Below are 23,893 nucleotides of genomic sequence, written 5' to 3'. Positions count from 1 at the left end.
AGGGGATAGTTCAGAGCGACATTCATGTTGTTGTAGAATGGATGTTTCGGCGGTTGTCGTTCTTCGTTCAATGATACCGAATTCCTAGCTGCAGACTAGTAATTAATATCAAAGATTTGTTCTTATTCTGTCGGTATCGATAGTCTAAGAGTTTAACCACGTGGGATGGTTAAAAGATTCAGCAATGGTCTGCAAGTCAGAGCCGTCCAGAGTAGTGATGTTGGACAGGCGGGCAGGTGCAGGCAGCGATCGGTCGAAGAGCATGCATTTAGTTTTACTTGTATTTAAGAGCAATTAGAGGCCACGGAAGGAGAGTTGTGTGGCATTGAAGCTCGCCTGGAGGGTTGTTAACACAGTGTCCAAAGAAGGGCCAGAAGTATACAGAATGGTGTCTTCTGCGTAGAGGTGGATCAGTGACTCACCAGCAGCAAGAGCGACATCATTGATGATACAGAGAAGAGAGTCGGTCCAAGAATTGAACCCTGTGGCACCCCCATAGAGACTGCCAGAGGCCCGGACAACAGACCCTCCGATTTGACACACTGAAGTCTTATCAGAGAAGTAGTTGGTGAACCAGGCGAGGCAATCATTTGAGAAACTAAGGCTGCCGAGTCTGCCGATGAGGATGTGGTGATTGACAGAGTCGAAAGCCTTGGCCAGGTCAATGAATACGGCTGCACAGTATTGTTTCTTATTGATTGCGGTTAAGATATCGTTTAGGACCTTGAGCATGGCTGAGGTGCACCCATGACCAGCTCTGGAACCAGATTGCATAGCGGAGAAGGTATGGTGGGATTCGAAATGTTCGGTAATCTGTTTGTTGACTATGCTTTCGAAGACCTTAGAAAGGCAGGGTAGGATAGATATAGGTCTGTAGCAGTTTGGGTCAAGAGTTTCTCCCCCTTTGAAGAGGGGGTTGACCGCAGCTGCTTTCCAATCTTTGGGAATCTCAGATGACATGAAAGAGAGGTTGATCAGGCTAGTAATAGGGGTGGCAACAATTTCGGCAGATTGTCTTGACCGGCTGATTTGTAGGGGTCCAGATTTTGCAGCTCTTTCAGAACATCAGCTTGGGTGAGTTGCTGTGGGGGGTGCAGTGCTGTTGACCGGGGTAGGGGTAGCCAGGTGGAAAGCATAGCCAGCCGTAGAAAAATGCTTATTGAAATTCTCAATTATAGTGGATTTATCGGTGGTGACAGTGTTTCCTATCTTCAGTGCAGTGGGCAGCTGGGAGGAGGTGTTCTTATTCTCCATAGACTTTAGTGTCCCAGAACTTTTTTGAGTTTGTGTTGCAGGAAGCAAATTTCTGCTTGAAAAAGCTATCCTTGGTTTTTCTAACTGCCTGTGTATATTGGTTTCTAGCACCCCTGAAAAGGTGCATATCACAGGGGCTGTTCGATGCTAATGCAGAACGCCATAGGACGTTTTTGTGTCGGTTAATTAAGGGCAGTCAGGTCTGAAGAGAACCAAGGGCTATATCTGTTCCTGGTTCCTTGAATGGGGCATGCTTATTTAAGATGGTGAGGAAGGCATTTAAAAAAATAACCAGGCATCCTCTACTGATGGGATGAGGTCAATATCCTTCCAGGATACCCCATCCAAGTCGATTAGAAAGGCCTGCTCGCTGAAGTGTTTCAGGGAGCGTTTGACAGTGATGAGTGGAGGTCGTTTGACCGCTGACCCATTACGGATGCAGGCAATGAGGCAGTGATCGCTGAGATCTTGTTTGAAAACAGCAGAGGTGTATTTAGAGGGCAAGTTGGTTAGGATGATATCTATTATGGTGCCCATGTTTACGGCTTTGGGGTGGTACCTGGTAGGTTAATTGATCATTTGTGTGAGATTGAGGGCATCAAGCTTAGATTGTAGGATGGCTGGGTTGTTAACTTGGCTTTCGAAGACCTTAGAAAGACAGGGTAGGATAGATATAGGTCTGAAGCAGTTTGGGTCTCGTGTCACCCCCTTTGAAGAGGGGGATGACCACGGCAGCTTTCCAATCTTTGGGAATCTCAGACGATCCGAAAAAGAGGTTGAACAGGCTAGTAATAGGGGTTGCAACAATTTAAGCAGATAATTTTAGAAAGAGAGGGTCCAGATTGTCTAGCCCGGCTGATTTGTAGGGGTCCTGCTTTTGCAGCTCTTTTAGAGCATCAGCTATCTGGATTTGGGTGAAGGAGAAATGGTGTGGGCTTGGGCAGGTTGCTGTGGAGGGTGCCGGGCAGTTGACCGGTGTAGCGGTAGCCAGGTGAAAAGCATGGCTAGCCGTAGAGAAATGCTTGTTGAAATTCTCAATTATAGTGGATTTATCGGTGGTAACAGTGTTTCCTGGCCTCAGAGAAGTCGGCAGCTGGGAGGAGGTGCTCTTATTCTCCATGGACTTTAGTCTTTTTTGAGTTTGTACTACAGGATGCAAATTTCTGTTTGAAAAAGCTAGCCTTAGCTTTCCTAACTGCCTGTGTATATTTCCTAACTTCCCTGAAAAGTTGCATATCACAGGGGCTATTCAATGCTAATGCAGAACGCCACAGTATGTTTTTGTGCTGGTCAAGGGCAGACCGTTCCGGAGTGAACCAAGGACTATATCTATTCCTAGTTCTATTTTTTTGAATGGAGCATGCTTATTTAAGATGGTGAGAAAGGCACTTCTAAAGAATAACCAAGCATCCTCTACTGACGGGATGAGGTCATTATCATTCCAGGATACCAGGGCCAGGTCGATTAGAAAGGCCTGCTCGCAGAAGAGTTTTAGGGAGCGTTTGACAGTGATGAGGTGTGGTCGTTTGATCAGTGATCGCTGAGCTCTTGATTGAAAACAGCAGAGGTGTATTTGGAGGGCAAGTTAGTTAGGGTGATATCTATGAGGGTGCCCTTGTTAAAACCTCTCTGGGATATGTGGGACGGTAGCATCCCATCTGGCCAACATCCAGTGAAAATGCAGAGCACCAAATTCAAATAAATTACTATAAAAATTAAACTGATGAAATCACACATTCAATATACCAAAAAGCAAACAATGCTATTGTCTGATAATAGCACCCCGGTAAACAAAGACAGAAAAGTATATTTCAACCCTGCAGGCGCAACACAAAACGCAGAAATATAATTAATGCCTTACCTTTGACAAGCTTCTTTTGTTGGCACTCCAATATGTCCCATAAACATCACAAATGGTCATTTTGTTCGATTAATTCTGTCGATATATATCCAAAATGTCAATTTATTGGGTGCGTTTGATCCAGAAAAACACTGGTTCCAACTGGCGCAATGTGACTACAAAATATCTCAAAAGTTACCTGTAAGCATTGTCCAAACATTTAAACAGCGTTCAATACAGGATGATAACAAAGTGTAGCGAGCATTTCTGGTCACGTGCTTCTATCTAACAGTACACTTCAAGTTACCCTCATTCTGGATGGCCGTACATCTTTATTACACAAAGGAAAAATCTCAACCAATTTCTAAAGAATTCTAGAATCCCAATGAAAACCCATTGAAAAGAGAGTGACCTAAAAAATAAATAATCCTGGATGGTTTGTCCTCGGAGTGTCACCTGCCAAATAAGTTCTGTTATACTCACAAGCATCATTCAAACAGTTTTAGAAACTTCAGAGTGTTTTCTATCCAAATATACTAATAATATGCATATCCTGGCTTCTGAGCCAGGGCAGCAGGCCATTTACTTTGGACACGATTTTCATCCGGACGTGAAAATCCGGACGTGAAAAATACTGCCCCCTATCCCAAAGAAGTTAACGGATTTGGGGTTGTACCTGGTAGGTTCATTGATAACTTACAGAAAACATTGACCTCTGTCATTGCCAACAAATGGTATATAACAAAGTATTGAGAAACTTTTTGTTATTGACCAAATACTTATTTTCCACCATAATTTGCAAATAAATTAATTAAAAATCCTACAATGTGATTTTCTGGATTTTCTTTCCATTTTGTCTGTCATAGTTGAAGTGTACCTATGATGAAAATTACAGGCCTCTCATCTTTTTAAGTGGGAGAACTTGCACAATTGGTGGCTGACTAAATACTTTTTTGCCCCACTGTATATATTTTTTAGATTTGTTTTAACACTTTTTTGGTTACTACATGATTCCATATGTGTGCAAATGTGTCTAAATTGTAGAATATTATTGAAGACATAAAAAGTCAAAAGTTTGGACACACCTTCTCATTCAAGTGGAGCTACACAGCCTCTTTAGTTAGCTGCTGCTCATCGCCATATCGTCGCCGCAAGTCGGGTTAAACTATTTTTATAAGTGTGGCATAGTCTCAGACACTCCTGCTAGCAGCTGGTACTCCCTTTCTAGTTGACCGGACCTCACCCTCACGGGTGAATCACACTCGCTAAGTCCCGGGTATAGGGTCTCAGCTAAGACTAATTTCTTGAAATTAATTTTTAGCTGAAAAGCCGTGGTTCGACACTTCGTCTGAGTAAGGACTAACGATAGATATCCAGTGCTCCTTTTGTGTTTATTAAAACAAATTTGCTCCTTTACACAGGATGTCTAGAGTCAGGTACCACATTGGTTCTTTCATAGGTGACAAAATCCATGGTGTCATCTGCTTCATGGCCCATGTGCCATCAAGCAACTCTTCCAACTCCATCCCAGGGCCAAGATCTGACGGGATGTCGCAATGTAAGATGAACCTCTGACCGTCATTTCCTCTATGCCTTTGTCTGGGTTTGCTGCTCCCCAGCTACCTGTGTTTGAGGCCTCTTCCTGTCCTTCTGTTTCATCTTCCTTGTTTCAGTGTTACCACATATCTGTCTGGAAGAGTCACCAGGTCATACTGACTTGGCTCATTCACAACACGACATAAGCCTAGTTTCCTGAAACGAGTCACATACATGAATCTGTGCCATTCACTTTGAACTGAGTTTACAGCATGAGCGGTCATGAGTAGATGTGCTTGTTTTGAGATCAAAATGAGAGCTGCATGTAGACACGTTTGCACATTTCGTTCATAATCTTTGCTAGTAAGTGAGATATGAGCCCAGTTAAATATCATTTTTATTTATAGACTTCATAGTTCATTGAAGTTGATGGGTCACTTATAACAAAACCTTTCGATATTGCCAATCATTTCAATTACTATTTCACGAGTAAAGTTGATAAACTCAGAAGTTAAATGACAACATTGAACAGTGAATCATATTTTAATAATAAGGGTCAAGTTAGTGTGGGAGAGCTGTAAAATGTATTGTTATCCATCAATAATGATAATCAACCTTGATGTGAAACTATTGAGAATGGTATTTGCTATATCTTTAACTACTGACTTTCAGCATGCATTTGGAGAAGGGCATTCAACTTGAACTGCACTGACTCAGATTACTGATGATTGGTTAAAATAAATGGATAAGATGATAGTTGGAGCTGTATTGTTAGATTTCAGTGCAGCCTTTGATGTTATTGATCATACATTGTTATTGAAAAAAACTCACTTGCTATGGCTTTACATCACCTGGAGAGTTGTTTATCCAATATAACAGAGATGTACAGTGTGGTGTCCCTCAGGGCAGTTGCCTTGGGCCGTTACTCTTCTCTATTTTTACAAATGATTTGCCACTGGTCTTACACGAAGCTAGAATTACTATGTAGGTAGATGATTCCATATGTCAGCACCCAAAGCCAGTGAGCTGACTGAAATTCTAAATAAGGACATATTAGTATCAGAATGGGTGATTAATAATAAACTGGTCTTAAATACATCTAAAACTAAAATCATTGTATTTGGTTCAAAACATTGTCTAAGAGATAAATCTCAACTGGAGTTGTGCATAAGAAAGTTGAGGGAGCTAAACTAGGTAAAACATTGTATGTTCAGTTATCATGGGCAAAGTAATCTTGACAAATTTGTGAAGATGCATGTCTGTTTACAAAAATATGTTCTGCATTTTTCTACTATACTAGTTGTTCAGGAACTTGTCTTGTCCCATCGTGATTACTGTTTGGTAATATGGTCAAGTGCAGCAAAACAGAGCAGCACGCCTTACCCTTAACTGCACATACCTAACGAACATCAACAACATGCATGCCAGTGTTTCCTGGATGACAAGAGATTAACTGCTTCTCTTCTAGTTTTTATGAGGAATGAAAATCCCAGATTGCCTGCATAATCAAATAACATACAGCTCAGACACCCATACATACCCCACAAAAAATGCCACCAGGGGTCACTTTACAGTCCCCAAGTCCAAAACAAATTCACGGCAATGCACAGTATTATACAGAGCCAAGATTGCACGGAACTCCCATCTCCAATTACCCAAACAAACAGAAAAATTACCTTAAAATAATTGATTAAAAACAACATCTCATGGCACACACAGACACTGTAACAAACAGAAATTAGACACAAATTATTCTTTAGTTGTATTGTTTGTATATCGGTGTATTTTAAATTTGTATAACTGTTCTTGTGTATCAGTGTTTTGTTATTTGTGTTTTAGTGTGGACCGCAGGAAGAATAGCCGCTGCTTTGGCAAAAGCTAATAGGGATCCGAATAAACCAATTAGCTAACACTCAAGTATTGTGTCATATACTGTTTTCACTGTGTATGAATACTGAAGTGTCCTGTTTTAGATTCCTTTAACATTATTAGCCTCGTAAGCCTCTGTTAGCCACTCGCTGAAGCACCTCTCCATGGCCTTCCGGCTAGCCCAGCTGCCCACGTTGACTGTAGGGATAATCTTGAGGGGCCGCAGCCACTGGACAAAACGCCTCAGCTCCAGGTAGCTGCTGTGCTCACTGTAGGGGATGCCTAGAGTAAGAGAGAGACAGAGAAGTCAGAAACAGGAGCAGCAAAATAGACCAACACCCCCCACCCCGAGGGCCTGATAAGGGGGCCTATCAACCCATCTCACATTGTTGCAGATTCAAAGCTAAGTTCCTGCAATCTTACATATTTTGCCATGGTTTATGATGTGTTCATATGCTATCATGGAGCCCCTGATCTCCAGGGGGCACCCTATCAAAATAAAGAGAGCAGTGAGGAATCAGGCCAATGGGTTTAAATTACTCAATTTTGGATGCGTTCAGAATTATAGCTAGACAATAATGTCCATAATTTTCTCCATTACATGCTATAAAAAGGGAAGCACAGCTGCGAGCTGCCCAGTGACACGAGCCTACCAGACGAGCTAAATTACTTCTATGCTTGCTTCGAGGCAAGCAACACTGAAACATTCATGAGAGCACCAGCTGTTCCGGACGACTGTGTGATCAAAGACCGCTGCGCCACTCGGGAGCCCCATTCACAAGGTTGCAGGGCCAGACGGATTACCAGGACGTGTACTCCGAGCATGCGCTGACTAACATTCAAGTGTCTTCACTGACATCTTCAACCTATCCCTGATTTGAGTCTGTAATACCAACATGTTTCAAGCAGACCACCATAGTCATGGTGCCCAAGAACACCAGGTATGCCAGAGTTTCCACAAGGTGTCTCCTTCAAGTCCCTCTTTGTGCACCTGCTGAGCCTATGACTACCATTGTTTGCGGAGCTGCTGTCGTAGTTGTCTTCCTCTGCAGTAGGCCAAGCTTATATGTAGGTGTACGGTTTTAAAAAATACAAACAAAAACATGAGAAATAACGTAGCCTGTAGCCTACAGGATAATATGAAAATAATTGATGGGTGAAGAGTCTTTTATAGTGCAATAGTGATGAAGATGAAACCAATAAAATAGAAATGATATTGTCCTAATAATGATCAGCCGTTGATAGATTTTAGTAAAGCAGGTGGTTAAATGCTGATTCTTAATTTTATATCAAGTGCGCGTGACAATGTGTAACCACTTGACATGGGTAAACTGGAGACGGGCAGAGATTTGTTTACTGTGTTGCATAGCACAGGTAGTAAATTCACTGCCGTATTAGGCCTAATATTTAGCTAATAACCGATGAGTTGATATGCATAAGCATTTAACTTAGGCTTGAGATCTCTAGCCTATCTCTCACAGTTCTCTTGCAAAATTACGCACCAGGGCCTGGTTTCCCAAAAGCATCTTAAGGCTAAGTTAATCAATAGGCCCTTCATATGAGCAATGTTAAATCTCTGGGCTGTTTTTGTCAAAATCATTGTTACTAAAGTTGCACTTAAAACCCTTGTTATTTCTCGACTGCCTCAGACCCCTCGTGGAGCAGCTAAGTGCGTCATTAGGTGCATTTTTGCCTTTCCGTGTGAGACACTTTTTACACAGAAGATCTGTACTAAGCAAAGAATCCAGATCTATCTACCTCTCTGTGAGCTTATCCGAGAGGCACTGCCTTTCTTTCGATATTTTATATTCTTGATACTGCCTTTGAAAAGAGGTCTAGATCTGGCTCAAAAGGAATAAACAAAGATACAATCTAAAAACATTGTCGCAAACAGCACAGATTAAAGTACAGATTTTTTTCCACTAAAAGCACTCGTCCTCTTACATAATTCCATGCTGGTCTGCTATTCTCTGCCCTTGTTCTTTTTGCATTAAATAATAATACATTTCATTTCTAAAGCACTTATTAAAATGGCGCCGGAAGAAATGGCAGCAGATTTACGGGCGCCCAACCAATTGTGCTATAATGTGTTTTTTCCCCCCGCATTATTTGTAACTTATTTTGTACATAATGTTTCTGCAACCGTATCTTAAGGCAAAAAAAAAGAGCTTCCTGATATCAGGACAGCGATCACTCACCTCGGATTAGACAAAATATTTTTCTACAAAAAGTAGGACGCAAAGGACATTCTCCAAACACCCGACAGGGCCGACTTCCCCGTTATTTGCAAGAGGAAGCAACGCAGGTACAGAGGACAAAGAGCCGGATGCCTTGTGAGGACCCGGAGAAGGCGAGTGGGAAAGATGCAGTTACCGTCAATACTACTCGCCAACGTGCAATCATTGGACAATAAATTAGACGAAGTACGATCACGAATATCCAACCAACGGGACATCAACTGTAATATCCTACGTTTCACGGAATCGTGGCTGAATGATGACGTGGATATTCAGCTAGCGGGAAATATGCTGCACCGGCAAGATAGAAGAGCACACTCCGGTAAAACGAGGGGGGGGGCAGTCTGTACAGATTTGTAAACAACAGCTGTGCACGAAATCTAAGGAAGTCTCTAGATTTTGCTCGCCTGAAGTAGAAATAAATTGCAGGCCACACTACTTGCCTAGAGAGTTTTCAGCTATACTTTTAGTGGCTGTTTATTTACCACCACAGACAGATGCTGGCACTAAGACCACACTCAGTCAGCTGTATAAGGAAATAAGCAAACAGGAAACCACTCACCCAGAGGTGGCGCTCCTAGTGGCCGGAGACTTTGATGCAGGGAAACTTAAATCAGTCCAACAAAATTTCTATCAACAAAGGTGAAACCAGAGGGAAAACATTCTAGATCACCTGTACTATACACACACAGAGACGTGTACAAAGCCCTCCATTTGGAAAATCCGACCACAACGCTATCCTCCTGATTCCCGCTTACAAGCAAAAATTAAAGCAGGGAGCACCAGTGACTTGGTCAGATGAAGCAGATGCAATCTCTATTGCACTCCACACTGCCCTTTCCCACCTGGACAAAAGGAACACCTATGTGAGAATGCTATTCATTGACAGCTCAGCGTTCAACACTATAGTACCCGCAAAGCTCATCACTAAGCTAAGGATCCTGGGACTAAACACCTCCCTCTGCAACTGGATCCTGGACTTCCTGATGGACCGCCACCAGGTGGTGAGGGTAGGTAGCAACACATCTGCCACGCTGATCATCAACACTGGAGCTCCCCAGGGGTGCATGCTCAGTCCCCTCCTGTACTCCCTGTTCACCCTCGACTGCATGGCCAGGCACGACTCCAACACCATCATTAAGTATGCAGACGACACTGATGAGACAGCCTAAAGGGAGGTCAGAGACCTGGCCGGGAATAACAACCTGTCCCTCAACGTAACCAAGACTAAAGAGATGATTGCCGCCTTTCCTTCCAGTTCTCTGCTGCCTGCGACTGGAACGAATTGCAAAAACAATTTGCTGAAGTTGGAGACTTTTATCTCCCTCACCAACTTCAAACATCTGCTATCTGAGCAGCTAACAGATTGCTTCAGCTGTACATAGTCCATCGGTATATATCCCACCCAATTTACCTACCTCATCCCCATACTGTTTTTATTTTATTTACTTTTCTGCACACCAGTATCTCTACCTGCACATGTTCATCTGATCATTTATCACTCGTGTTAATCTGCTAAATTGTAATTATTCACTCCTATGGCCTATTTATTGCTTACCTCCTCATGCCTTTTGCACACAATGTATATAGATTCTTTTATTTCTACTATAGTTATTGACTTGTTTATTGTTTACTCCATGTTTAACTCTGTTGTCTGTTCACACTGCTATGCTTTATCTTGGCCAGGTCACAGTTGCAAATGAGAACTTGTTCTCAACTAGCCTACCTGGTTAAATAAAGGTGAAATATTATTATTATTATTATTATATTTAAATTGTAGACTACAGGAAAAGGAGGACTGAGCATGCGCCCGTTCTCATCGATGGGGCTGTAGTGGAGCAGGTTGAGAGGTTCAAGTTCCTTGGTGTCCACATCAACAACAAACTAGAATGGTCACAACACACCCAGCGGGTTGTGAAGAGGGCACAACAAAGCCTATTCCCCTTCAGGAAACTAAAAAGATTTGGCATGGGTCCTGAGATCCTCAAAAGGCTCTACAGCTGCAACATCGAGAGCATGGTTGCATCACTGCCTGGTACGGCAATTACTCGGCCTCCGACCGCAAGGCACTACAGAGGATAGTGCGTACGGCCCAGTACATCACTGGCGGTGTCAGAAGAAGGCCCTAAAAATTGTCAAAGACCCCAGCCACCCCAGTCATAGACTGTTCTCTCTACTACCGCATGGCAAGCGGTACCGGAGTGCCAAGTCCAGGACAAAGAGGCTTCTCAACAGTTTTTACCCCCAAGCCATAAGACTCCTGAACAGGTAATCAAATGGCTAACTGGACTATTTGCATTGTGTGCGCTCCACCAACCCCTCTTTTACGCTGCTGCTACTCTCCATTTATCATATATGCATAGTCCCTTTAACTATACAATCATGTACATACTATCTCAATTGGGCAGACCGACCAATGCTCCCGCACATTGGCTAACCAGGCTATCTGCATTGTGTCCCGCCACCCACCACCCCTCTTTTACACTACTGCTACTTCATCATATATGCAGTCACTTTAACCAGATCTACATGTACATACTACCTCAAATCAGCCTGACTAACCGGTGTCTGTATGTAGCCTCGCTACTTTTATAGCCTCACTACTGTATATAGCCGATCTTTTTACTGTTGTTTTATTTCTTTACTTACCTATTGTTCACCTAATGCATTTTTTTGTCGCTATTGGTTAGAGCCTGTAAGTAAGCATTTCACTGTTGTATTCGGCGCACGTGACAAATAAAACTTTGATTTGATCTCACACCCAAGGCAAAAAAACAAAAACATAATCCAGAACATAGAACACAGACAACAATCAAAGCTATATAGGTGTCGTCAATAGCAGAGGTTCTTGAAAGCTCTTCTGAACAGCATGTTCTTGAAATGTGCCTTAAAGGACGACAGAGACTCCGCAGCCCTATTAGTGTCTGGAAGTAAATACCACAGCCGCGGAGCCGTGCAACTGAAAGCCCCGTCACGCATAGTTTTATGTCTGCTGCGGGGCTGCTGAAGGGGGACGGACCTGAAGGAGAATGGTGTGGGGCAGGAGGGTAGAATGAGGTCAGACAGGTACTTGGGTCCAGAGTTGTGGATAGCTTGGTAGGTGTAAACCAGGATGCGTGAGCATATGGGGATCCAGTGGATGTTGAGAAGCACTGTGAAGTGCTCTCGGGGGGAGGTGTGGGTGAGGACACGTGCAGTTCTGGACATATTGTATCCTGTTTAGACACTTGGCAGATGCTCCAACAAAAAGGGCATTACAATAATCCAGACGGGATGAAATAAAGGCATGGATGAGTCACTCAGCTGCAGGTTGTGATAATTGGCAATGTTCATTCGATGGAAACATTTGACTTTGGTGACACTCTTGATGTCAAACGAGACCTTTGACAGCTGTAGCTGCTAATGTTGTTTATGATTGTGCGGATGCCAATTAGGACCGCCTCTTTCTTTTTTGTAGCTAAATTGCAGGAAACTCAACTGCATCTACGCTTTGATGTCCTGCAGGCAGCTGACTAGGAGTGCAGTGTCGAATGCTGCACTGAGGTCGAGCAGTATGGAGATGCTGGCAGCCCCAGAGTCAGCATTCATGAGGAGGTCATTGGAGACCCTTTCCAGGGCAGTTTCAATGCTGTGTCCAGCCTTGAAACCCAACTGGAAGGGCTCATGTAGGTTGTGAGTGGCCAGATGGTTTTAAAGTTGACTAGGAACAGCACGTTCAAGGAGCTTAGTCAGGAAGGGCAGGTTGGAAATAGGCCTGTAGTTCGAGGTTGTCAGGGCCAGATCCACGTTTTTACATACTGGTGTCACCCGTTTGAGCTGAGGGACACATCCAGTGATGAGGGACTTGATGAACAGGTGGATCACTGAAGCAGAGCTGAAATAACACAGGAATATTTTTAGGCGGAGCACTGATGCCATTGTCCACTGAATGTGGTCAGCTGGCCTGGTTGCATTTACACGGAGCAGAGATTGGAACACAATGCGAGCCCATCCACTTCCGGAGGTGGTCAGGCAAATGTGATTACATTCCGAACACACTGCGCATTGTTGCCCTGTCATTAACACACATTTCTTGTTATGCAAATACATGGGATAGGAGCCACAGGGAACATATTTGATGCTGCGCCTCATTCTGCCTTTTGACCTTGTCAGCTCAGGGATTCGATCTTACAACCTTTCGGTTACTGGCCCAACGCTCTAACCACTAGGCTACCTGCCGCCTCAAGTTTCATGATAGTCAATACACAATGAAATTTATAAGCTACGCAAGTGACGTTTTCTATTAGTGAGCATTGTGATCACTGGTCTAATGTGTGAATGAAGTCAGATAGTTTGCACATGCATGTTTGTATTTTTGCATAGTATATTATTGTTCCTGAGATCCCGTCATTTTTCTCTCAGGAAGGAGCTTGCTAGGAAAATCTTGGGATCCCGGTTTCCAGTGTTAATCCCTAGTATGGATGTGTGAAAAGATTAGCCAAAGACCAGCCTGGTTATGCAGCCACCACATATCCACCATATTTGCTGGAACGGTGCTGAAAAGGACAATGTGAAAATAAAATATCTGAGCCAGGTTGTGAATCAGGTACCAGATAGCTGAGTGGTTAGAGTATGGTGACGTCAACACCATGGTTTTAATTCCCCATGGGCCCCATACAACCCTAGATTTATTTAATTTCTAAACTGTAAGCTGCCTTGGATAAAAGAGTCTGCTAAATTACCATGTCATCGTTATCATACAGAGCAGTGCTGTAGGTAGAGTCCTATACCATAGACAGGGGTGCACAACTCAGGACCTTGAGTTCCGCAGTCCTGCTACTTTCCCTTCCTACTAGTTCTTCTCCTGGCACGTAATTGATCATTTCATGTGCACACACATGGTTTCCTCAGTTTCTGGTGAAAGGCATTCTTCAGCAAAATTAGAAATGTACATCATTGTTTCCTTATGTTGAAAGCAGTCTATGGGCCAGTAGAGACAGCAATCCACACATAGGTTTTGTAAAACTAGCCACAAATGTTCTAAACTGGCATTATCGAACAAAAAACAAAAACAAATAATCTTATTTGCGTTCTAAATAGTATGTAACATTTTAATCATTGAGTATGCTTTAAAGGGATAATGCGAGAGTCTGGTAATTATACTTACCCAGAGTCAGATGAACTCATGGATACCATTTATATGTCTCTGCAGTTTGAAGGAAGTTAGAGGTCGTTTTGTGAGCCAATGCTAGCTAGCTGTACCGGTAGACTTCCAGTCATTGGCTCACGAAACTATCTCTAAACTTCCTTCATACTGGACGCAGACATAAAAATGTTCATTAATTGCCAGAATCTCGCACTATCCCTTTAAATGCTCGGATGTCATACTCATTCCGGCTTTTCATGAAGTATAATTAGCTGCGAGCCATTGAGGATGATTTTTCAGACTGAGTGAGATTGACCCGTTGATAATTAGCTCAGGGGATGCTACACCAACATTAACGGATGGATGGAAACAGCACAATTGAGCATAAGATGACGCATTCACATAATGGGTGAGCCTAGTATGTTGATATTTGTTGCTAACTGTATGCATTTTTACTAAAACAGTACATTCTAAATAGTATGTAGTATGATTCATTTTAGTAAGTAGTAGGCATGACATGGCTAATGTGAGTCAATGTCTCCTAGTTAGCATGCTTTAAATTTCATGCCTAGAACCAAAACCAGCAGTGCTCTGGGCCTCGAGAGCCACATCTGAGCACACCTGCTATAGATACTGGGCTGTACCATAGATGCTGATGTTGCCATGGACCATAGGCTTGATATCTTCCACAGCCTCCACCCTCTGTCTGAAGGTCCAGCCCGTGGGCTTGAAGGCCACCAGCTGGTCGTACTGCCTCGAGAACCTACTCAGATGAGCCTGCAGGTTCTGGAAAGGAAAAAAGGACATGGGAGTACGTACTTTGGTTTAGTAAGTGTGAGGAGTGAACAGATAGTTTGAGCCTGTTATTTTCTGAGAGGAATGAAAACCAAAGCCAAAACGGCATTACCGACATGTGACAGAGTTTGTCATACTCTTGTATTTGACAATTTAGCTCCACCCTTTACATTTTGAAATGTTATATTATAATCAGGTGCAAACTTTCCACGAGTGCAGGGGTAAGCAATCCTAGTGCTATAATGCTGCAGGTACTCAGCATCCCACTGCTGGCTTCTGTAGCTCAGTTGGTAGAGCATGGCGCTTGTAACGCCAGGGTAGTGGGTTCGATCCCCGGGACCACCCATACGTAGAATGTATGCACACATGACTGTAAGTCGCTTTGGATAAAAGCGTCTGCTAAATGGCATATATTATTTATATTATTTATTTTATGAAGCTAAACATGGTCAGTCCTGGTCGGTCTCTGGATGGGAAACCAGATGCTGCTGGAAGTAGTGTTTAGATTGCCAGTAGGGGGCATTCTTCCCTCTGAGGAGATCCCAGGGCAGTGAAGGGGACATTGCCCTGCGTAGAAGGTGCCGTCTTTTGGACATGATGTGTCCTGAACCTCTGTGGTCATTATAAAATCCCATGGCACTTATCATGAGAGTATTTTATTTTATTTAACAAGGCAAGTAGGGGTGTTTGCCCCGGTGTAAATGGCTAAACTCCCAACGGGGCCCCATTCCATCATAGCCACCTAATCAGCCCACTCAAAACAAATTGGCATACAGTGCATTCGGAAGGTATTCAGACCCCTTGACTTTTCCACATTTTGTTACGTTCCAGCCTTGTTTTATTTATATATGAATATATAAATATATATAAATAATATATTTTAGAATATCTACACACAATAACCCATAATGACAAAGCAAAAATATATATTTTTTTTTAGAAATGATCACAAAAATAAAATAAACAACTGAAATATTACATTTATGTAACTATTCAGACCATTTACTCAGTACTTTGTTGAAGCACCTTTGGCAGCGATTACAGCTTTGAGTCTTCTTGGGTATGACACTGCAAGCTTGGAACACCTGTATTTGAGTTTCTCCCATTCTTCTCAACAGATCCTCTCAAGCTCTATCAGGTTGGATGGGGAACGGCGCTGCACAGCTATTTTCAGGTCACTTCAGAGATATTCGATTGGGTCAAGTCCGGGGTCTGGCTGGGCAACTCAAGGACATTCAGAGACTTGTCCCGAAGCCACTCCTGCGTTGTCTTGGCTGTGTGCTTAGGGTCATTATCTGGTTGGAAGGTGAACCTTCGTCCCAGTCTGAGATCCTGAGCGCTCTGGAGCAGGTTTTCATCAAGGATCTCTCTATACTTTGCTCCATTCATCTTTCCCTCGACCCTGACTCGTCTTCCAGTCCCTGATGCTGAAAAAACATCCCATCAGCATGATGCTGCCACCACCATGCTTCACAGTAGGGATGGTGCCAGATTTCCTCCAGACGTGATGCTTGGCATTCAAGCTAAAGAGTTCAAATCTTGGTTTCATCAGACCAGAGAATCTTGTTTCTCAAGGTCTGAGAATACTTTAGGTGCCTTTTGGCAAACTCCAAGCAAGCTGTTACTGATGTGTTACCCATGTGTCTGTTACTGAGGAGTGGCTTCTGTCTGGCCCCTCTACCTTAAAGGCCTGATTGGTGGAGTGCTGCAGAGATGGTTGTCCTTCTGGAAGGATCTCCACAGAGGAACTCTGGAGCTCTGTCAGAGTGACCATCGGGTTATTGGTCACCTCCTTGACCAAGGCCCTTCTTAGTTGCTCAGTTTGGCAGGGAGGCCAGCTCTAGGAAGTGTCTTGGTGGTTCCAAACTTCTTCTATTAAATGATGGAGGGCACTGAGTTCTTGGGGACCTTCAATGCTGCACAAATTTTGGTACCCTTCCCCAGATCTGTGCCTCGACACAATTCTGTCGTCTCGGAGCTCTAAAGACAATTCCTTCGACTTCATGGCTTGGTTTTTTAGTCTTTTGTCTTTCCAAATCATGTCCAATCAAATGAATTTTCCACAGGTGGACTCAAATCAAGTTGTAGAAACATCTCAAGGATGATAAATGGATACACGATACACCTGAGCTCAATTTCGAGTCTCGTGGCAAGGGGTCTGAATAATTATGTAAATAATGAAAACTTTAATTTGTAATAAATTTGCTAACATTTCAAAAAATCTCAAATATAATTCATTTGAATTGCTTCTATATTCTCTTAGTAGACTTAAAATCAGGAATCCGCAGGCCGTGGGCGACCCTATGTCGCCCCATTTCTTGTGTAGTGTTTTCACATTGAACAAAAACAAGGGGGTTGAGCCCTGGACTGCCTTGGGTTGGCATTCTGGGCAAGGTGTGTCTTTATGCTAATCCCGCCTACTCGAATAACCCGTTGCCCCAGAGCTGGAGAGGAAGTGAAAGTCACTTGCAAACTAATGTTAGAACTGCCAGAAACAAACAGAGCAGATGAAGCCAACCAAGCATCATTCTCAGTTCTTGGTTCTGAATGAACTGGACCCAAAGAGAAAAATAAGCGAGAAAAATATAACATTCTGTATGCGTAATGTATTGAACTCAAAGGAATCTAACGATACCATCATGTCCAGTAGCTACATCCAACAAGATGCCCAATGCTTTTATTTCAACTAGGCAACGTTAGCTAGCTAAAGCTAGATGTGCAGATTGTTGACATGATAGTGTTTAGTTTGTAGGTGATAATGATAGCTAGCTAGGTGGTCAAAAGCATTTTCAGCCCAACACTGAAAGAGGTAAAGAATGCAGTATGCATGTTATGTTATGCTTTGTGATTCAATAATTATTTTGTTGATAATCAACCAAAATAGTTAGCTATGGTAATACGGTTAGCAGTAGGTCATATACTGCCCATGGTCTCACCTGAGAGAGAAGGTAATATAATGGCAATTGTTGTGACTTTTGGCAAGATTAGATTTGATTGATTAACTTGGTTATCCTATGCAAATTAATCGATGAGGGACACCATAAAGGGTTAAATATAGAGAAACTCTTGAATTAACTTAATCAGTAGTTATCATGAACTGTTATACCATTAACAATATCAACAATATAAATCAGTCAATTTGACCATATTCTCATTCTGAAGAGTCGTCAGCTCTGGAACTGCAAACACCCAATCGCTCACAAATTAACTAGATGCCACAAATAACTGTACATCAAGAGGAATTTTTTGGGGTGGTCCTGGACCAAAAATGCTGTCAACCACCTAGCGTGATCATCTACAAACTAAACACTATCATGCCAACAATCTGAATATCTAGATTTAGCAAGCTAATGTTAGCTAGTTGAAATAAAGGCATTGGGCATATTGTGGAGTTTATGTAGTGTAGCTACATGATGCTATCATTAGATTCCTTTGAGTACAAAACAATCCGAATACAAAAGATGATAGCTGGATTGAAAATTGAACACACTAAGCTTAGCAGCTAACATAGCTAGCAGGCTAAATACGCAACCCAACACTTACCTAACATGAATAATCCATGACAACGGTTGCCATTTCGCTGTCACTCTTCCACCTTTCAAAATTAATTTCAATGTTTATCTGGTTTCTGGATTGGTCATGGGCAGTCTTTTTCTCGCTTTTTAAAAACATTTTGGGGTCGAATTGATTCAAATCCAAGAATGACGCTTGTTGACCTCGCCATCACGGTTGACAACTCCATTGTGTCCTCCTCCCAGAGCGCTAAGAACCGTGGCGTGATCCTGGACAACACCCTGTTGTTCTCAACTAACATCAAGGCGGTGGCCCGTTCCTGTAGGTTCATGCTCTACAACATCCGCAGAGTACGACCCTGCCTCACACAGGAAGCGGCGCAGGTCCTAATCCAGGCACTTGTCATCTCCCGTCTGGATTACTGCAACTCGCTGTTGGCTGGGCTCCCTGCCTGTGCCATTAAACCCCTACAACTCATCCAGAACACCGCAGCCCGTCTGGTGTTCAACCTTCCCAAGTTCTCTCACGTCACCCCGCTCCTCCGCTCTCTCCACTGGCTTCCAGTTGAAGCTCGCATCCGCTACAAGACCATGGTGCTTGCCTACGGAGCTGTGAGGGGAACGGCACCTCAGTACCTCCAGGCTCTGATCAGGCCCTACACCCAAACAAGGGCACTGCGTTCATCCACCTCTGGCCTGCTCGCCTCCCTACCACTGAGGAAGTACAGTTCCCGCTCAGCCCAGTCAAAACTGTTCGCTGCTCTGGCCCCCCAATGGTGGAACAAACTCCCTCACGACGCCAGGACAGCGGAGTCAATCACCACCTTCCGGAGACACCTGAAACCCCACCTCTTTAAGGAATACCTAGGATAGGATAAAGTAATCCTTCTCACCCCCCCCCTTAAAAGATTTAGATGCACTATTGTAAAGTGGCTGTTCCACTGGATGTCAATTTGTAAGTCGCTCTGGAAGAGCGTCTGCTAAATGACTTAAATGTAAATGTAAATGTCTTCTCTGTTTGTTTCTGGCAGCTGTAACATTAGGTTGCAAGTGACTTTCACTTCCTCTCCAGCTCCAGGACAGCAGGGTCATTAGAGTAAGCGGGACTAGCGCAAAGACGCACCTTACCCAGAAGGCCAGCCCAAGTCGGCTCAACCCCCTTGTTTTCGTTCAAAGTGAAAACACTACACAAGAAGTGTGTAGTGTAGATTTCTGCTCTAAGAGAATATAGAAGCAATTCAAATGAATTATATTTTACAACTTGTACAGCATTTTGAATGTGTCTATAGCAGTAAAACATTACATTTGTCAATATCAACATCCTCTGTCTCGTCATTTCTCATTATTGTATAAAAATGTGGAGGAATCTCAAAAGAAAATGGTGCAGGTCTACAATGTTGTTTCTGGTGTCCTTTGACAGCTCTTTGGTCTTGGCCATAGTGGAGTTTGGCGTGTGACTGTTTGAGTTTGTGGACAGGTGTCTTTTATACTGATAACAAGTTCAAACAGGTGCCATTAATACAGGTAACGAGTGGAGGACAGAGGAGCCTCTTAAAGAAGAAGGTACAGGTCTGTGAGAGCCAGAAATCTTGCTTGTTTGTAGGTGACCAAATACTTATTTTCCACCATAATTTGCAAATAAATTCATAACAAAATCCTACAATGTGATTTTCTGGATTTTTTTTCTCATTTTGTCTGTCATAGTTGAAGTGTACCTATGATTAAAATTACAGGCCTCTCATCTTTTTAAGTGGGAGAACTTGCACAATTGGTGGCTGACTAAATACTTTTTTGCCCCACTGTATATACGCAAAGCTTGACTCGTTTTTAACTGTATCGTGTTCTTTTGCTACAGCACAAAAGTGGTTGTTGTTTAAAGGTAGACTCAGCAATATACACAGCAGCGTGATTATCTGATTACAAACAACAACATAATTCAAATCTGTCAAGACTTCCACGATTGTCTTTTACAATGTATGCCCTCCCTTGAAATATGTCAACACTGGGAAGAGACAACTGTGGCAGTTTGAATTTTGTTGCATTTCTGTGAGGTTGCTGCCCTGCTTTGTAGGAGAATGTTGTCTTACTAACTCTACCTTTAAGCACTTTTGACATACTGTACCAGTAAAAAGTTTGGACACCCTACTCATTCAGGGGTTTTTCTTTATTTTTACATTGTAGAATAATAGTGAAGACAAATTATAAAACCACACATATGGAATCATGTAGTAACCAAAAAAGTATATATATATATATTTTACATTTGAGATTCTTCAAAGTAGCCACACTTTGCCTTGATGGCAACTTTGCACACTCTTGGCATTCTTTCAACCAGCTTCATGAGGTAGTCACCTGTAATGCATTTCAATTAATAGGTGTGTCTTCTTAAAAGTTAATTTGTGGAAGTTCTTTCCTTCTTAAATTGTTTGAGTCAACACAATCAGCTGTGTTGTGACAAGGTAGGGATGGTATACAGAAGCTAGCCCTATTGGTAAAAGACCAAATCCATATTATGGGAAGAACAGCTCAAATAAGCAAAGAGAAATGACAGTCCATCATTACTTTAAGACATGAAGGTCAGTCAAAACAGAAAACGGAAAAAACTTTTAAAGTTTCTTCAAGTGCAGTTGCACAAACCATCAAACGCTATGATGAAACTGGCTCTCATGAGGACCGCCACAGGAAAGGAAGACCCAGAGTTATCCTCTGCAGCAGAGGATAAGTTCATTAGTTACCAGCCTCAGAAATTGCAGCCCAAATAGATGCTTCAGAGTTCAAGTAACAGATACATCTGTTCAGAGGAGACTGCGTGAATCAGGCTTTCATGGTCAAATTGCTGCAAAAGAAACCACTACTAAAAGGACACCAATAAGAAGAGACTTTCTTGGGTCAAGAAACACGAGCAATGGACATTAGACAGGTGGAAAATCTGTCCTTTGGTCTGGAGTCCAAATTTGAGATTATTGGTTCCAACCAACATGTCTTTGTGAGACGCAGAGTCGATGAATGGATGATCTCCGCATGTGTGGTTCCCACCGTGAAGCATGGAGGAGGAGGTGTGATAGTGTCACCAGCAAAGCCTCCCCACACCGTCTGTGGCTTATTTTTAATATTCAATTTATTTTTAATATATATTTATTTATAATATTCAAGGCACACTTAACTTCTTTGGGATAGGGGGCAGTATTTTCACGTCCGGATGAAAACCGTGTCCAAAGTAAACAGCCTGCTACTCTGGCTCAGAAGCCAGGATATGCATATTATTAGTAGATTTGGATAGAAAACACACTGAAGTTTCTAAAACTGTTTGAATGATGTCTGTGAGTATAACAGAACTTATTTGGCAGGTGAAACCCCGAGGACAAACCATCCAGGATTTTATTTTTTTGAGGTCACTCTCTTTTCAATGGGTTTTCACTGGGAATCTTGGGGCTTGCAGTTCCCATCGCTTCCACTGGATGTCAACAGTCTTTAGAAATTGGTTGAGGTTTTTCCTTTGTGTAATGAAGAAGTACGGCCATCCAGAATGAGGGTAACTTGAAGTGTACTGTCTTCACTTTGTTTTCTTCCTGTATTGAACAATGTTTATCCGGTCTTCAATTTTATCGATTATTTACGTTAAAAAATCCCTAAAGTTTTATTACAAAAGTAGTTTGAAATGTTTGGACAATGCTTACAGGTAACTTCTGAGATATTTTGTAGTCACATTGTGCAAGTTGGAACCGGTGTTTTTCTGGATCAAACGCACCAAATAAATTTACATTTTGGATATATATCGACGGAATTAATCGAACAAAAGAACCATATGTGATGTTTGTGGGACATATTGGAGTGCCAACAGAAGAAGCTCGTCAAAGGTAAGGCATGAATTATATTTTTATTTCTGCGTTTTGTGTCGCGTCTGCAGGGTTGAAATATGTTTTTCTCTCTTTGTATACTGGGGTGCTATGCTCAGATAATAGCATTGTTTGCTTTCGCCGTAAAGCATTTTTGAAATCTGGCTGGGTTCACAACAAGTGTAGCTTTAATTTGGTATATTGAATGTGTGATTTCATCAATGTTAAATTTTTATAGTAATTTATTTGAATCTGGCGCTCTGCATTTTCACTGGATGTTGGCCAGGTGGGACGCACATATCCCACATATGCCAGAGAGGTTAACTAGCATGGCTAAAACAGCATTCTGCAGCAATACGCCATCCCTTCTGGTTTGCGCTTAGTGGGACTATCAATTGTTTTTCAACAGGCCAATGACCCATCACACCTCCAGGCTGTGTAGGGGCTATTTGACCAAGAAGGAGAGTGATGGAGTGTTGCATCAGATGACCTGGCCTCCACAATCAGACCTCAACCCAATTGAGATGGTTTGGGATGAGTTGAACCGCAGAGTAAAGGAAAAGCTGCCAACAAGTGCTCAGCATATGTGGGAATTCCTTCAACACTGTTGGGAAAGCATTCCAGGTGAAGCTGGTTGAGAGAATGCCAAGAGTGTGCAACGCTTCTATCAAGGCAAAGGGTGGCTACTTTGAAGAACCTCAAATACAACACATATTTTGAGTTGTTAAATACTTTTTTGGTTAATACATGATTCCATGTGTTATTTCATAGTTTTTAATTTTTACTTGACATTTTTTACATTTTAATTAACCTTTATTTAACTAGGCAAGTCAGTTAAGAACACATTTTTATTTACGATGGCGGCCTAGGAACAGTGGGTTAAATGCCTTGTTCAGGGGCAGAACAACAGATTTTTAACTTGACAGCTCAGGATTCGATCTAGCAACCTTTCAGTTACTGGCCCAACGCTCTAACCACTAGGCTACCTGTCGCCCCAAATTGAATGAGTAGGTGTGTCAGAAATGTTCACTGGTACTGTATAGGAACTGTAAAAATCACTACAGGACCCACTTTGAAGTTCAGTTGCATCATGGGTAGCACATGGACCTGTGCGGCCTTCCAGTCGGTGGTGATCAGCTGGCGGATGCGCTCTGACTCCAGACAACACATGGTGTTGAACTTGTCCCGGGACAGGCAAACTTTGGAGCCCAGTACCTCTGCCAGAGCTATGGACAAGACATAGTAAGACAGTTAAGCCAGAGTCATATATACACAGAGAGTATAGACAATTTTTATTCACCGATTCATGATGAGTATTGTTGGATTCTACTTCTAGTAGTTCAGTTGGCTACCCAAGATTAAAATCCTGGAAGTGGCTTTTTAAAATGGCCACACTCTCTTAAGCTCTAAGCAAAGCATTTTGTCAACCATCCAATGCATGTCAAATTTTAGCATTGTTCGCAGTTCACTTCCTGCCGTTCATGTCTTCCATAGAGAATGTCTTGATCTACTGCAAATAAGGTCTGTGTTTCGTGCAGGTTAGGGTGCAGGCTTAAACCGCCTCTGCGTTTTGATACCCGTGTAAATCTCACTAGGATAAGGTAACGTTTGTCAACATATTTTCATAAATCCACTCTACAAAAAAAAAGATCTTTGCTTATATTTAGCCAATATTGATTAGAGTGACATTTTCCTATGGATATCTACACAGTTATAAAATTGGCACGGTGGTGTAAGCCTACACAAAACAGACCTTATTTTAAGTGAATCTAAAAATATCCTATGGAATAAATGAATGAAGGAACTGCTTTTCAGATTTTGCTAGAAGGTGTCATGGGAATTATGACTCGCACTTTGGTAGTCAATTCTTACCATGTCCATTATTAAAA

At 42.4% G+C, this 23,893-nt stretch overlaps 1 protein-coding gene across 2 annotated transcripts in view; it reads right to left on the bottom strand.

Annotated features, from left to right (window-relative positions):
* Positions 1-5,009: 5,009 nt before the first annotated feature.
* Positions 5,010-23,893, bottom strand: part of dclre1a (DNA cross-link repair 1A (PSO2 homolog, S. cerevisiae)) — a 31,355-nt gene continuing 12,471 nt past the window's right edge. Inside the window, exons 7-9 of one of the 2 annotated variants that reach the window (XM_035734824.2) lie at positions 23,076-23,230; positions 14,506-14,647; positions 5,010-6,781 (exon numbers count right to left, since the gene is read on the bottom strand). In XM_035734824.2, the coding sequence (XP_035590717.1) occupies positions 6,600-6,781; positions 14,506-14,647; positions 23,076-23,230 (479 nt within the window). In that variant the 3' untranslated portion in view covers positions 5,010-6,599. Of the gene's footprint in view, positions 6,782-14,482; positions 14,648-23,075; positions 23,231-23,893 lie in introns of both variants that reach the window. The other variant, XM_035734825.2, reaches the window with a different exon arrangement.

The sequence above is a fragment of the Oncorhynchus keta genome, chromosome 24, assembly GCF_023373465.1.
Source record: "Oncorhynchus keta strain PuntledgeMale-10-30-2019 chromosome 24, Oket_V2, whole genome shotgun sequence".
Lineage (NCBI taxonomy): Eukaryota > Metazoa > Chordata > Actinopteri > Salmoniformes > Salmonidae > Oncorhynchus > Oncorhynchus keta.
This window is presented reverse-complemented; position numbering and strand designations above follow the sequence as displayed.